General features: G+C 39.7%; 1 protein-coding gene across 1 annotated transcript in view; it reads right to left on the bottom strand.

Annotated features, from left to right (window-relative positions):
• Positions 1 to 16,184, bottom strand: part of si:ch211-186j3.6 (neural-cadherin) — a 240,406-nt gene that overhangs the window by 112,661 nt on the left and 111,561 nt on the right. Inside the window, exons 8-12 of the mRNA XM_060858990.1 lie at positions 11,037 to 11,209; positions 8,167 to 8,335; positions 6,987 to 7,157; positions 6,594 to 6,766; positions 3,850 to 4,017 (exon numbers count right to left, since the gene is read on the bottom strand). Of these exons, the coding sequence (XP_060714973.1) occupies positions 3,850 to 4,017; positions 6,594 to 6,766; positions 6,987 to 7,157; positions 8,167 to 8,335; positions 11,037 to 11,209 (854 nt within the window). The remainder of the gene's footprint in view (positions 1 to 3,849; positions 4,018 to 6,593; positions 6,767 to 6,986; positions 7,158 to 8,166; positions 8,336 to 11,036; positions 11,210 to 16,184) is intronic.

Below are 16,184 nucleotides of genomic sequence, written 5' to 3'. Positions count from 1 at the left end.
TTTTTATAACATTCATCTATACTTTAAATAGCCTTAATAGCTTATGAAAGAATTGCAGAGGATCCCGCAAATTAATTCTCAACGCACATTTAACTGAATGAATGAGAAAAAAAAAATTAAACGGTCATGAATAATAAAGAGGCAGATATTGGCTGAGTCCAGCAGCGAGGATACTGCAGTTCACTTAAAATAGCAGTGAGGGCAGAAGCAGTAACAGGAAGGTTGGTTTTGGAATAACAAAGTCTCCAGAGACGCTAGCACCTGCCTATTCTGAGATATCCAAAAAGAAAGCAGATACACTGTTTGTAAGCGTGTATATGTGTGTGTGTGTGCGTGCGTGTGTGTGTGTGTGTGTGTGTGTGTGTAATGATAGTTGTACAGTAGGTATGGGCAAGATGATAACACTGCAGCTGTCTTGTCTTCAGACTTGTCACTGAGTTAGATCGAAATAGATCCTTCTATACACATTCAGAATATGCATGCGTGTGTGTATGTAGGAGTGTATTTGTGTGTGTCTGTGTGTGTGGCAGAGAGAGAGAGAGAGAGAGAGAGAGAGAGAGAGAGAGAGAGAGAGAGAGAGAGAGAGAGAGAGAGAGATGTACAAGGACGGGAGGAAAACCAAGCTAACTGACAGAACTAGACAGCTCAGACTAGAGTGCCTGGGCATCAACTCCCATGTCAAATAAGTATCACAGTTATAGGATCATTTTATCCAATCGCCTGAGAGATGCCAAACTATATTAAATGCAGATTTTATGAGGTAGTGTTTAGAACAAAATAAGAATGTTGTTGAGCTTTGAGCTTTAACCTTATAAGATTAGCCATTTCACTGGTGGAATAAATCTCTATGTTGTTTTTACTGCTTCGTAATTCTTTGAGTAAGACAGAAGCTGTTGGTTTTCTTAGAATTTTTGGAATAACAAGCGGGTTCCACGTTTGTCAGGCTGTCAGTGTGATCACTAAAGTGTCAACATATAAATAAATGAAGAAAATAAAAACAGGTAGCCATACTACGTGGATTATTATTCATTATTATATATTGTGTATGATTGTATATTATATCAATATTTTGATTTTTTTGTAAGAGACCCTTATTTCCCTGTTATTTCTGGCATGGCTAATGTGTCCTTCACCTCGTATTCTTTTGATATATCCCACTTCATAACCAATGGTGAGCATAAATCCTCTACTTTTATTGTCACGCATGGTGCATTTCAACGATCAGTCCTTGGGGCTCTCCATTAAACCACATATAAGTTTCCCCTTTACCAGATAATTCAACAATAACATCCTAAAATTTATACATTATGCAGCTTATAACCCATATTTATCTCAGTACCAGGTTTTAGGTTCATCACAGCTCTCACTCACACCTTATTAACTCTATCTATCTATGATCCAAAAAAGGGATGAACCAATCTTTTTCTGTGTCAATGAAAATGTTGGATTTTACACAGAGGTCTCTCAAAACCCTAGAATTTTCAAACTGACAATGTAAATTGTACACAAAATCAATGTAGGACTTAAGTAGGTATTAATTCGAACCTATTTTGTAGAACATATAATCTGCTATCCAATGTATATGGATATGAAACAATAAACAATATGCAGCACTGTATGTGTTTATTAATTTGAGGTTTATAGTTAATCCTGTCAATGTAGCTATGCTTCTGTCATGATTCAGCCCGGACTTTTGGCCATGTGCTTTTGTTGTTCTTCGTCACGTGTCTGCCCCGCCTTTGTCTGCTCCTCCCTGTCACCACACCTGCTCCTTATTGTCATCATTGTCTGTATTGTATTTAAGTTAGCCGCGTTGCTGAGTGCAGCGCGGATCATTAGTTACGTTTACCCCTCGGCATGTTTAGTCATTGTTAAATGTCGTCTCTGTATTGTTTCAGTTATCGTCATTTTTGTCTATGTCTTCCTTTGTTTATTAAACCCCCCTCTTTTGAAGCTATCCTGCATACGGGTCTGTCTCCTTCCGTCCCCGGTTGTGACAGAATGATCCGCCTTAAAACCCAGCAGACCCAGCAGGATAGCTTCCAGCTCGGACCGGCTTTTTATCCTCCTCTTTCCCTGGACTGTTCCGCCAGTCCTTTTTTCTTTTTTCGGTGACATCGCTCCGCCCTTTTTCCGGTGAGGGACGCCGCTCCACTTTCGGTTCTGTCCGAAGCGGTCGTCGCCTCACTTCCTTCGCGGAGGATGTCACCAACCTGTTTTTGCTCCTTTTTTGTTTTTTGGTGCCCTGCGGCATCGCCCCGCCTTTTTTTCAGTGAAGGACGTCGCTCCAGTTCCGGTTCCGTCCGAGGAGGGCGTCGCTTCACTTCTTCCGCGGGGGGTGCTGCAGGCCCAGGGCGATGGATCTTCCCACCCTCCCACCCTTGGTCATCGGGTCGTGAGTCTGGCTGCGGTGTGTCGGGGTTGCGTTCGGCCCTTCAGCTCGGCTGTGGATATCGCTCGGCCCTTCAGCTCGGCTGTGACGTCATTCGGCCCTTCAGCTCGGCTGTGGATATCGCTCGGCCCTTCAGCTCGGCTGTGACGTCATTCGGCCCTTCAGCTCGGCTGAGGATATCGCTCGGCCCTTCAGCTCGGCCCTGGAAGTCGCGTGGCCCTTCTGCTCGGCTGAGGACGTCGCTCGGCCCTTCTGCTCGGCTGTGGACGTCGTTCGGCCCCTCTGCTCGGCTGAGGATGTCGCTCGGCCCTCGCTGCTGTGCCGCCGTGAGCCTTGCTCCCCCCGCTTGCCTCGCCGGGTGCCTTACTCCCCCCACCGGCCTCGCCGGGTGCCTTGCTCCCCCCACCGGCCTTGCCGGGTGCCTTACTCCCCCCATCTGCCTTCGCCGTGTTCCTCGTTCCCCCATCTGCCTTCGCCGTGTTCCTCGTTCCCCCATCTGCCTTCGCCGTGTTCCTCGTTCCCCCATCTGCCTTCGCCGTGTTCCTTGCTCCCCCCATCTGCCTTCGCCATGTGCCTCGCCCCCCCTCCTGGACTCTGCCAGGGTTTGGCGCTTCGGGAGCCGCGCCTTGGAGGGGGGGTTCTGTCATGATTCCGCCCGGACTTTTGGCCATGTGCTTTTGTTGTTCTTCGTCACGTGTCTGCCCCGCCTTTGTCTGCTCCTCCCTGTCACCACACCTGCTCCTTATTGTCATCATTGTCTGTATTGTATTTAAGTTAGCCGCGTTGCTGAGTGCAGCGCGGATCATTAGTTACGTTTACCCCTCGTCATGTTTAGTCATTGTTAAATGTCGTCTCTGTATTGTTTCAGTTATCGTCATTTTTGTCTATGTCTTCCTTTGTTTATTAAACCCCCTTCTTTTGAAGCTATCCTGCATACGGGTCTGTCTCCTTCCGTCCCCGGTTGTGACAGCTTCAAGCTAGGAAAGTGGTAGATGGATTTCACATATTTGTCAAATATTGTAAAAAAAAAAAGTATGAAAATTAGTATGATATTAAACTAAATTTTCAAATAAATTCACTTACTATTACTGGACAAATTTACATTTAAAATGAGATTAGAATTGTATTTCTCAGATGCTTTTATCCAGAGCAAATGTCATTTATCCCATTTTTTCAAAAATATCTGTACTACACAAATCCAAACCACTTACTGTTACTACACAAGTCAGTCTGGCTGACTATTTATATTCTACTTTGTGTATTGTATTCTTGTATTTGTGTTTATTTTGAATATATTCTGCCTTACAATGTCATGTCTTAGCAATTCACCTGAGTCTTGTCACAAATATGTCAATGTCTTGACATAATGCATAAGTGATAAATAAACCTTGACTTGACTTGTGAACTGTTCCCACATAGCGTACAATCTACATTGCATGGAGTGTGATGGATCGTACCACGACGGGAGTGTCTCTGACAGTGTTCTCTGGTATGACAACTTCGTAGCTTTCCTTCTCCCATTGAGGTGGTTGATTTTTCACATTAGTGATTGTGACAGCCAACTCAACAGAGCTACTCCGGTTCCCTCCATCTGTGGCTATGATCTCTCTGGTGATGTAGGTCCTCTGCAATCGAAATATTAAACACAAAGCATTAAAGACTCCTGACCAGCATTGCATAATAATGAGTTCACTATTCTAGTCCATAAAAGTTGTCCCATCACTTATTTCTTATGTATTCTTGAGTCCATTGATTCAAGCATCTCATCATTTCTATTAAAACACACAGTCAGAGGTTAATGACAGAGCTAAAATGATGTTTAATGATAACCTGAAATGATTGTTTGCATTTGTAATGCTGTGAGCTCAGTAGACGATGTGTGGGAGAGGTGAGCATGGAAAGAGCCTACTCCAATCCCTGTTGATGTGCCACTTTGACATGTATTAAAAGAAGTGTGTGTGCTGTCTGATGTGATGACAGCCAAACAAATTCAGACTGACCTCCTCACACTCACATACGCTTCATCATACACCCTTGGTAGTCATGGAAACTGTTCTAACTGAGACTGCTTCTCTGAGGGACCTTCATATCAAACGATTTAATTTACTCTCTGTCTGTCCCTATCCACACACATGCCTCCCACCTGCTCTTTCACTACTTCCCTCCTGATCATCACATTTAAATAATTAGACTTGTTGTATTAGACTTAGACTCAAATATCATTAATGAGATGTATTAATTAAAATGTAAAAGAGCTATAGTTAAAGATGAGGGCAGTGAGTTTTTGTTCCATTCTGAGGCAGCTGGAAATATTAGAATAAAGAAAAGTTAAAAAATACGACATGAACCACTAACATCCACGAATCAGATAAGGATGTGTCTTAGCTTGCCTGTCACTCGAAGGCTGTCAATTCCCAAGGCTCCATATCTTTACTAGGATTATGGAATTCTAGCCTAGACATGTGTTTTGGAAGTGTGGTTTCGGAGGCACTAAATCTATTAAAAATATATATTTGTTTGAATTCAAATGCAGTTTGAGTTTCAAAACTTAGCTGCAACCAAATTAGTTGAACAAGTTCGTTCCACAATTTGTGTTTCTAGCTATAGAGTGCAGTCTGAGTGTGTTTGCTGCCACTTTTTTCCCTTCTTTTGCTTATATATGATTGATATTTTCTTTTGCATTTTTAGTCATCATCAAACATCCATCGGTTGCCTGTTGCAGCGGATTGCATCTGGCCTTGATCTTCCGTGTGTGTTGCGTGTCTGACTGCTCGGCATGGATAGAGTGCAGCATCTGATCTTTTTCCCATGTCTGTTATTTGCATCAAAGCCAGGGAAAGGCACTGAGGTGCGATCACTCTAAGCAGTCTAAGGTTTCTCGGCATCTAACATCCCAAAGAGTTCTTTAGTTAAGTGCCTTATGTAAAATCCTACAACAGATTATTTCTATGTCAGAAAGAAAATCCATTTACAGCTCCTTTAGCAAGATAAAATCCTTAATTATCCAAAGAACCCTTAAGGACCCCATTTCTCTAAAAGTGCATCTTAAATAACCTCATGCTTTCTTCAATGGTGGGCAAACAATCAAACAATTACAACACAAACCCCAGCACCATATATACATTAAAGTGAATCACTCTTTAAATCACTATGTGCTGACAGAGTGGGATTTAAATCCACTATATTGGATTTCACCAACCTGGCTTATGTTTTCACGCACATTCTACAGTAGCTAATAAATCTCAAAACCAGTAAACAGTATTTTTGTTTAGAGATAAATGTGAACTCTGCTGTAGGCAAATGTTCAGAAACAATATGATAGAAGTGACACACTATGCACCAAGTAAGACTTCCATGTAGCCCTGTTTTGATGTTGACGATGCAAGCGCACAGACGTTATATGATCAAGGTATCATGTATTCTGTAACTGCCAGTATGTTGTAACATAGTTCAGAGTAGTGTAATTGTAAATATTATTGAGGAGTGTGGTCAGGCATGCTTGTCCGATATCCAATCAAATCACCTGCTCTCATTTCCTTTAAGCACGGTGACAGTTTCATGATTACAACAACAACAATTTTGTGTTTTGTTTCATTTTGAGCATTGAAAGATCACATCTTTAAGCCAGGAAGACCTGCTTTGTATTCTGAAGATTGGCAATACAGTTAGTGAGTTAATTAGTTTTGTGTGAGATTTTATTGATTCCAATAATTATGATGTGCACATTGTATGTCCTTGTTTATTGTAGTCTGGGAAACCCAAAGAGAGAGAGAGAGAGAGAGAGAGAGAGAGAGAGATTTACACTTACAATTTCATACTGAGGAAAATTCTGTAATCTTGTTCTAATCTTTGTACTAAGTGGATCTGATAAAATATCACTCTGTAACATCCACCTAAAATATTGCCTTCATATTACTATGAAAAAAGTAACTAGACAAGAAGAGGAAAACACTTGGCTTACACTCAACCAAATTAGCAATGTGCTGGCATTACACCAACAAATTACATTTGCATAAAAATAAACCCCATATGTAAAATGTCTTGTTGAGGCAGGGCACCGTTTCAATTTACCTTCAGCACTAAGAGAGCAATCCATCTTTTCTCTAAACCTCAAAGATGTATATTTCATTAACCCAAAAGATTTCTGTGTGTGTGTGTGTGTGTGTGTGCACATATGTATAAGTAGATATTGGATATAGACCTGAGAGATGGGCTGGTTGACGTAAACCCAGCCTGTCACAGGATTTACTCTCAGGTATTCTGGCTGATCTTTAGACATGGAGTACGTGATGGCTGCGTTGGTGCTGTAGTCATCATCATGAGCAGCGACTCGTAAGAAACTGGTGCCAATCATGGTGTCCTCCCGCAAGAAGTCTGAGTGAATGGAGAACGGAATACAAATTATTTTAATCAGAAGCACAAGGAAAAGGTGTGTAGTTAAAAGAGGAAAAGCACTATATTTGTATGTTCCATTCAAACTCTGTCAAGCCATTAGGTCAAATAAAGTTCACTCAAGATAAATTCAAAACTTGCCGTTTAATCACAAATGGTAAAAGTAGAGGCTGAATTAAAATGAAGAAGAGCAAATGCTTACACTCATAGCGCAGATTCTCAAACTTCGGGCTGTTGTCATTCTCATCCAGTATGAGAATATTGAGTTGACAGATGCCTATGAGAGGATCTGCTGCCTGATCTGTAGCTGTGACTGTCACTGCGTACTCCCTTTGTTGCTCCCTATCGAACTTTCTCGCAGTTATAATCACACCTACAGCAGCATAATGGATAAAAACAATGATGGTGACCAATTAAACTGACAAAAGAGTATTGGGGAATGGCACAGAAACAGGATCCGAGAAGCCATTAATCCTTTCTGCGTAATTGGTTTATTGCTTACACAAATCCAATATTTGCCTTTGCCACATAAGCTTTTAAACGTTCTTTAGATTCTTAAATCATTTGAAATGTATTCGTCTTCAGTAACTGCTTTATCCAGGTTAGGAAAGATTGAATGTAAGGTGTTTCATAGATATTAGGGTGAAAAGGAAACCAAAGAACCCAGAGGAAGCCTACAGGGATACAGGAAGAACATGTGAAACTCCAAACAGACAGAAACTTGATCGAATTGTGGACCCTGGAGCTCTGTGGTGACAGAACGCTACATGCCACCTAACCTTCATAATGTTTAAAAGCATTAAACTGAAATAATCTTTATAAAATCCAGAAGCCGGAAGTAGAACAAAAACTCCCTAATATTCCTTTTAACCGCAGTAACACTCACCAAATTTAATTGGAACTAAGAAATTCCAAATGTCACACGTTTTTTTTTTTTTTTTTCTTTTTTTCTCCTTTCTCTTTTGTTAAAAATTGCCGCAGGACTGATGCACAATAAACGGTTATGTTTCATGAAGCATTTCATTTCATTAAAGATGTCAAGAGGAGTTGCTAAATGGCATCTTTTCTTTTGAAAGCTGGCACATTTTAAAAGGCTGTGATTAAAGGGAATTAGTGTGAACTTTGGAAATCATGAACAGGCTTCAATGTGTGTAACTTCCAAGAGGCAGATGACAGAGTATTAATATACTCAGAGAAAAAAAAATATTTATTTCTCTTTCTTTCTTGTCAACAATTAAAAAAAAAAAATCAAAAAGAATATATATATATATATATATATATATATATATATATATATATATATATATATATATATATATATATATATATATAAAAAATTAAAGGTAAGCTATTTAATTAGCTCGTCTAGATTTTGCACGTACCTGTATCAGGATCAATGTTGAAGGCTGGGACCATACTGTCTTTGTGCATGAATCCGTACGTTACTTTTCCGTTGGCTCCCTCATCAGCATCTACAGCATTTACCTGCAGCACAAACGTCCCTGCTGGCTTATTTTCTGGAACAGATGCCATCTCCTTATACTGCTGACACTGAGGCACAGACAAAGAGATGGTACAATAAGTTAAACGTTATGAAAGAAGCTGCACTAATTTGAAACTAGCTGGCATATGAACAAACCACAAGTAAAAGAAAAATACACAACACACATAGAGAGTGCCTCAATGTGATGAGAGTTAAGAAAGCAAAAAGAATGTGAGCAAAGGGGGTATAAAATACAGGGAAGCTTTATGAATCTGTTCTGTTGAGATTCATCAGTGTTCTATAACTGAATTATCTATGAATTAATTGAATCTTGCCAGTCCTCTGACTCTGCTGGAATAAGCCCTGATAATTTAGCCATGCTGTGCTGCATGTAGACCTTTCTCGTCTTCATCTGTCTCTCTCTGTCCGTGTGTGTGTGTGTGTGTGTGTGTGTGAAAACAACAGAAACAAAACCTGCTATCCTCATCGTCTACACCTTAAATAAAACCTGAAACATGTTTGCTGCTAGTTTGCTTGGATTTTAATACTTCTGAAATAACACATTGCATTAATCTATTCTGTCTAATTTAGAAAGTAATGTCAATAAACCCCTGCCTTTTCCATCCCAAGCCCCTAACGCCCCCCATCCAAACACACACAACACACACACATAATCCTTTCCTGAAAGCATCAGAAGATCGCTGCTAACAAAACCTGAATCCCATGGTGTGAGATTGGCTCTATCTCTAAGGAGTTCCACTATTACTGATGTTCTTGCACCCAGGAAAGATCTGGTTCTCATCCAAGAGCACACTCCAAAGGGGGTAAGCAGTAAAGGATGGAGGAAGGGGAGGGGACAAGAGCAATAACACAACATGAAGGCATTTTTCTCTCTCTCCTGCAGCTTCCCAGCATGCCCCATGGAGAGCAGAAAAGTCAGAAACCAACCAGAGAGTGAAAAAAAATTAGAGAAAGTTGGAGATAAAGAGAGTTGGTGAAAGAGAGAGAAACAGGATATTGCAAGAGATTGTCGGACTAGGAGAGAAATAGACAAGAAGTAAGGATGGAAGAGGATGGACTGCGTGAAGAGAAAAGAGCTGTCAGGCTGAGCAGTGGTGTGAAAGCATTATTTCTCCTCCCTTCTGGATATTTTCCGCTTGGAAGTCTTCTGGTTGGGGATTGAGTACTGCGGCTCTGCCACTTCAGGTCTCTTGCCGGAGCTCAGGAAGTGTAGAAACACGTCTCCCATCTCTTCGAAAAAGCAGTTTGACCTCTTTTTCAAAAGGGCTGACGCTAATTTACCTTACTTCTCACTGAGCCGAAGTCAAAAAGAACATTTCACAGCTGCAGAACTACTTCTGCAGTGTTAATGCTCCCTGAAGAGCGTCTCCTCACCTCAGTACCCTCGTTTAAGACCACTGGAAACCCCTCATCTTATGTTAAATTGAGACTTCTTAGGCAGGTAAGCCCAAGATAATTTGGCAGATATTTCACACCTAAATTAAAAAGATCTGATTCTAGGGATAGTGCAGATTGGCTGGCTAATCACTTCTCTTGAGGATGGATGGACATTTAGACTGGGATAAAGACGTACTTAAAGGAAATGAAACAAGGATGGAAAACATACCGAATGCTGCAAAAATGTAAAATAGGGCCAATTGTTCTTTGTCTAAAAAAAGAACAGCTCTCATTTGATCAGCTTTTAAAATAATTATGCACTATATATTTTCATTTATTAAGTCAATTAAGTTTGTTCTCATTGACCGACGATCACAGATCCACTTAAATGCATTTAGTTTAGTCAAGGAATGTTCCACTCACTCACTCTCACTCACTCATTTTCTACCGCTTATCCGAACTACCTCGGGTCACGGGGAGCCTGTGCCTATCTCAGGTGTCATTGGGCATCAAGGCAGGGTACATCCTGGACGGAGTGCCAACCCATCGCAGGGCACACACACACTCTCCTTCACTCACACAATCACACACTACGGACAATTTTCCAGAAATGCCAATCAACCTACAATGCATGTCTTTGGACCGGGGGAGGAAACCGGAGTACCAGGAGGAAACCCCCGAGGCACGGGGAGAGCATGCAAACTCCACACACACAAAGGAGGCGGGAATCGAACCCCCAACCCTGGAGGTGTGAGGCGAACGTGCTAACTGTGCTAAGCCATGGTTCCCCCCAGGAATGTTCCAATAAAATGTATACATTCATTAATTCCTTGCTTACTAAGTCTTGATATGCTACTAAAATGGATGAATGGTAAGATTAGTTAACTTAAAAAAAAAAAATAACGCTTAACCGTGAAAGATTAATAGACAGCTCTAAACAAAATAGTGGTTTTGTTTTACATCAGCACTTCATGCTCCTAGTCATCATTAAACACACTGTTTTCTTCATATTATTGCTTACAAGTCAGACCAAATAGACAAAATAAAATAAAAAAACATCTGAAGTCTGGGACAACTCTTTCATTTGAGCTTCATTTCATTTCAGTTAGACATTTTCCATCTGCTGAAATACTTTGCTTGGTTAGGTCCTGGATGGCGGTCCACCAGTTGACAACCACAAGCTTAATGGATCGTATTGATTGAGTCAGTATCAAGTTTCGAGACAAGACACAATTTACTGGAAGAATGTTTCTTTACTGGGCTTTGCAGTGCCACAATCAAATTTCCAAATCACTCGTCATTTTTGATAGATGAAAAAACAAAACTGTGAACATTGATACTTGACTCCAATAGCAGGCAAACGCTCAGTACCTTCTCAAAGATGGGCTTGTTGTTGTTGACGTCATCCACTCCCACAATGACCTGAGCCATGGATGACAGAGACTGAGGTCCTCCAGAAGCGTTGTCATCTGTGGCTGTTATGTTCAAGACATATTCCAACCCCTGTAATTTTGGTGGAGGATTGGAGCGAAGGCGGATCAGCCCTAAGAGAAGGAGTCACATGCTTTTTAATACATAACCTCGGGTGGAACCTAGAAAAACATGAAAACTACTTTGTAAGTATTTCCTATATATTTCTTAGCACTCTTTCTGGTCAAATCTAACCTGGGGACAAGAGTAAATTAGCAACAGCATGGCACAGTAATGCAATATGCACTCAATTCAATTTCATCTAATGAAGACAAAATGCATTTATAAACAACATCCAATAAACCTTTTCTCTTTGAGCAATGAAATCAACTTGCATATATTCATAGTATCTGAAACTGCTGTACAGCTTATTTACCAGATAAATATAATATCCCTGTTATTTTAACATTTCTCTCTATCACTGTCCAGCATTTTTCCCAGTTTATGGCTTAAGGGAAATGGTCATGTGCTATACATCTATAGAACTGACCCTCTACTCTTTTATTTGGACAATTTCTTACTGTCAATCTACAGATATTTGATCTTTATATTAATTCCAGTAAGGCTAGTGTAAACCTTGTGACCACTCTACAACTCCATACACACAGAATATTTGCCAAACTTTGTAGAAATCAGAATGTTCTTGTAGTAATAAGTTAGGGCTATATATTGTGAGGTTTCATTAGTTCTACTTAAGTTTAATGTCTGTCATATGATGCAATGTTCCCAAGCATCATAGGTGTTAAAAAAAAATCAGAGGAAACAAAAAAAAAAAAAAATCAGAGAAAGCAATCCAATTAAGTTGAACTGCTGAAGCCTATGGGGTGGCACAGTGGCACAGCAGGTAATGTTGACATTTTAGTAGGAGACTTCTCTGGGTTTTGCCTCTTGACTCCTAAATGCTTATTTAGCTACTCTAAATTGACCATAGTTATAAACGAGTATGTGAAAGTGCACATGAACTCTAACCAGAACCTTCTGATTTGAGAATTGAACAATGCCGTGGTATAACAGATGATATAAGATTCCACAAATGAAGTTTTTCAGACTTCAGGTCATAATGACATGTCATATTTGTTGTAGACTGTATTACTGCATGTGTCTTTAACGTTATTGCTTCTGTAGAAACAGCATAACATGTAGAATGTAAAAACAGCTCATTCAAAGGGACTTGTGTGACATTTATTCTGTATAGTCTTAGCAAATAATAACCGGATCAAGGAAATTTAATTAACAACAAAAAAAGCATAATCATTGATATGATTATATACATATTACATTTATGGAAATAGTCTCCAGTGTCAGCTCTCTCTACGTTTCCTTTTTCAGTTTCTCAATAATACAACACAATGTTTTTTCTTTTTTTTTCTTCAATGTCAAGATGAAGAATCCAGGAAAGGCTGGAAAAGGATTAACTTTTTTTTATATCTCCTATAATTTAAGCAATACCCGGAGCTATGCTGTCTCACAGACGTTCCTTGAGATTAAATATGATTTTAAATGGTTAAAGGATGACATGCTGCTCATTAATAAATTCAACATTTTAATCGCTGACAAACCACTGCAGTTCAAGAGGAATGATACACTCTTGGACATGCTGTTATAAGAAAATCCACCTCCCCTTTGCCTAGGGCCATATCACAGCACTCTAATGTGCTTTATTTTCCCATAGGATCACACATTATCATGCACTTTTCTTCACATCTGCAACGCTCTGTTCTATGTAGAGGTCCGTTAAGTGTGTGGGCTGCTGCCACACTAAATACTTCCCAAGTTGTGACACCAGGATTCAGCTTACATTTGACCTATCAGAGAGCACTAGACACTTCCTCTGCTCTCCCTTAGACTCATCAGACAATGCGTATTTAGCTGGAGAGCTGGATGCCTCCTATCTGCAGCTTACAGCTAAAGCACATTAAAGGAAGCTCAACAGCAACTGACACAGACCTGGCATTGGAGGAATCACATTCACCTCAGGGCCGTGAATTGATTCTAATGCATTGTGCTAGTGCTTTTGTGGCAAAGCTTCAGGGAGGAAAAAAAGAATGTGTAATCAATTCTAATTCAATCTGAATTACTCTTCCCCCCAACCAATGTCAAAGTGCAATGAGGTTTGAGGCAGAAAAGCAAAAGTGTGTGTGTGTGTGTTTTCCAGTGACATACAACTGTTCCCAGCTTCCATAGGCACGGTTAACCCAAGGAAACAAGGAAATAGATACCTGCAGTGTGCAGAAATTTGTAGCTGATAAAATAGACACAAGTAAAAACAAAAGTATTAGTTTATAACAATAAAGTCCACCAACATTTCTGTGATTCAAATGAATTAAATGGATATAGCTGATAAATAAAAAATAATGGCAAATGAACTGTTTCTTTTACAGATACACCTAAATACACAAAACATAAATACTGTCCTAGTGGTTATTGCTACTTAATCTAACAAATTCAAGCACCACCATATTAATAATTAGTTTGTAAGGCAGTTTGTTGCACACAAACACACATAGATATAAATAACCGACACAGTCAAATCATTTGATTGAGCATAACTACTAGAATATGCTGCAATTTAGGCCAAATGGTCAAAAGACAAGACCTGCCAGTCGATAGCATGCCTTTCATTGTTATTAAAGTTTTTAAATCTTCCTTGCTAGATCTTCCCAACAACAGCTCAGAAAAATTGCCTGTCCTGTTACATCACTCATTATGGAGTTTTATGCTGCCTGGAAGAAACATCAGCACAAAAACTGTTGTGTCAGAACTTTGAGCCCAAAAATTAAACGTGTTTCCATGGCGGGCATCTACAAACAAGCCTATGATCACCTTGCCCATTGCCAAATGTCGACTGGAGTGGTGCAAAGCATACCACCCTTTAAGTCTGGAGCAGTGAAAACATACTCTCTGGAGTGATTGATCATGCTTCTCTATCTGGCAATCTGATTAATGAAAACCTGGTTTGGTGGATGCCAAGAGAACATTGTCTCCTGGAAAGTTAGGTAGGATGAATAGCAGATAGGAAGGTAGGCATGCGGAAAGCCTTCTCAGAAGAGTGGAGTTACAAAAATGTTACAAAAATGGTAATTCAACTCAACCAGACAACTCCATATTAACGCCATGACTTTGGATATGCTGTTCTACATATTTTGTATATATTATATGTCCAACATTATGTAGATACCTCACAATCACACACATATGTGGACCTCTTCCAAACTGTTGATTGGAACTAAGGGGTCTAACTGAAACCTGTTCTACAATGCGCTTCTACATAAAGGGAGCTCCATGGTTTGCCAAGGTTGGTGTGGAAGAACGCATGTAGCCTGAACTCAATTTCTTTAAATACATCTGGAAAGAATTGGGATGCTGACTGCAAAACATGCCCAGCAGTCCTAAACTTGTTAATACTCTTTTGGTTGAAGTGGCACAAACCCCCACAGCCAAGTTCCAATAATCTAGTGGAAAGCCTTTCCAGATGAGTAGGGTCTGATATAGCAGCATCAGGTGGACCAAGGTGCAGATAATTTGAGAGAAGGAATGGGAATTGAATGGAAATGCTGCAAAAAGAAAAAAAAAATACTTATTGTAGACTTCTCAAAGCTGACAATAATAGTACTAGTACTGGTATTTTAAAGTCTCTCAGAATTTTCTTCTATGGCAATTTCAGTTTTTGAAACATTTTATATGCTTTAAATATATAGTTTTTATGCATATTCAAAAATGCAGTCATATTCTGATGTGTTAACATTTCAAATGGTATACCCACTGGTATTATATTAAATCACAAAAACAAGGTGTCTGAACACTTACTTAGTCTTCCCAGTATGCATGAAAGTGTGTAAATATACCTAAATTCAGGAAAACTACATTAACAATACTGCTATTTGTTGAAAAGCCTATTTTGTCATTCTTTGATCTAATTTATTTGTGCTTTAAATGAAGTACAGAGTGCATGTGTAGATGGATGCATGTGTCTCTGCTTGTGTGTGTGTGTGTCCTCTGCATTAAGCAGGAAGCAAAGAGATGAGGAAGCCAGCACACATCAGCATACATCAAAGATGAAGATGATGTTTGTCCAGGGGATAGACGAGCAAAAGTCCCTTCATATGAAGGAGAAGAGGGTAAACAACCACTGGCCCTCATCCTACATCAGCTCCAATCAGCATCTTAACCCCACACTCTCCATTCAGGGCATGATAAAAGAAGGCAAAAATGAAATAATATACAAATACAAACAATACAAAAGGTCAAATGAACAAGTGTAGAAAGTAATTTCAATCATCAGTTAGTTTTTACCTCTTTCTTTACTCAACTGCCTCACCACAGCCTAGCTTATGAATTTGCTTAGTTAATCAGTAACAAAATACTTAATAAAAGACTTTATGGTGTGTGAACAACATCACGTTTTTCTCAAACAAACCAACTTATTTCATTTGCTCAATATGTTCTGTGAATCCTCAGTAATTGCAAATTTTAAAGCAATTGATTAGCAATCATACACTGTTTACAGCTTGTCTACTACATCACATAGCCAATAATTTTCATTTATTTAAGTATTCTACCAAGGACAGGCATTAAGATGATAGAACCTCTATTAATACTGTGTCTGCTAGGACAAGAACAACAGAAAACACCATAAATAAGTGGGGGTGTGTGTTGGGGATGGGGGGTGTCTGTTGGGGCAAATAAATAAATAAATAAATAAATAAATAAATCCTGACAGGTGCAGTGTGGTGGAGATGATCCGGCTGATTATCGGCATAAACATTGGTAAATGCATCTTTCACCCAGCTGGATATGTCCTTTGTATTTATGCCTTTAATACAACATCTTATTGACTACGAGGTTGGAATGTCTAATGCGGCAATAACTCAAACAGGAGATATCTGTAGGTGAGTTACAGGCAAATTACCAGCAAGCATCAACTGCATAGCTTGTCTTAAACTACAGAAAGCCTTGATTAGAGAGTCAGTGTGAGAGTCTAACGAATGAGCAGAATGGGGTGTGGGCTTTAAAAGAAATAGAGATACTTTTCTAAAGGTGAAGTTGGTT

The sequence above is a fragment of the Tachysurus vachellii genome, chromosome 23 (assembly GCF_030014155.1).
Source record: "Tachysurus vachellii isolate PV-2020 chromosome 23, HZAU_Pvac_v1, whole genome shotgun sequence".
NCBI classification, from domain to species: Eukaryota; Metazoa; Chordata; class Actinopteri; order Siluriformes; family Bagridae; genus Tachysurus; species Tachysurus vachellii.
The sequence above is the reverse complement of the archived record's forward strand: the minus strand, read 5'-3'. Positions and strand labels throughout refer to the sequence as shown.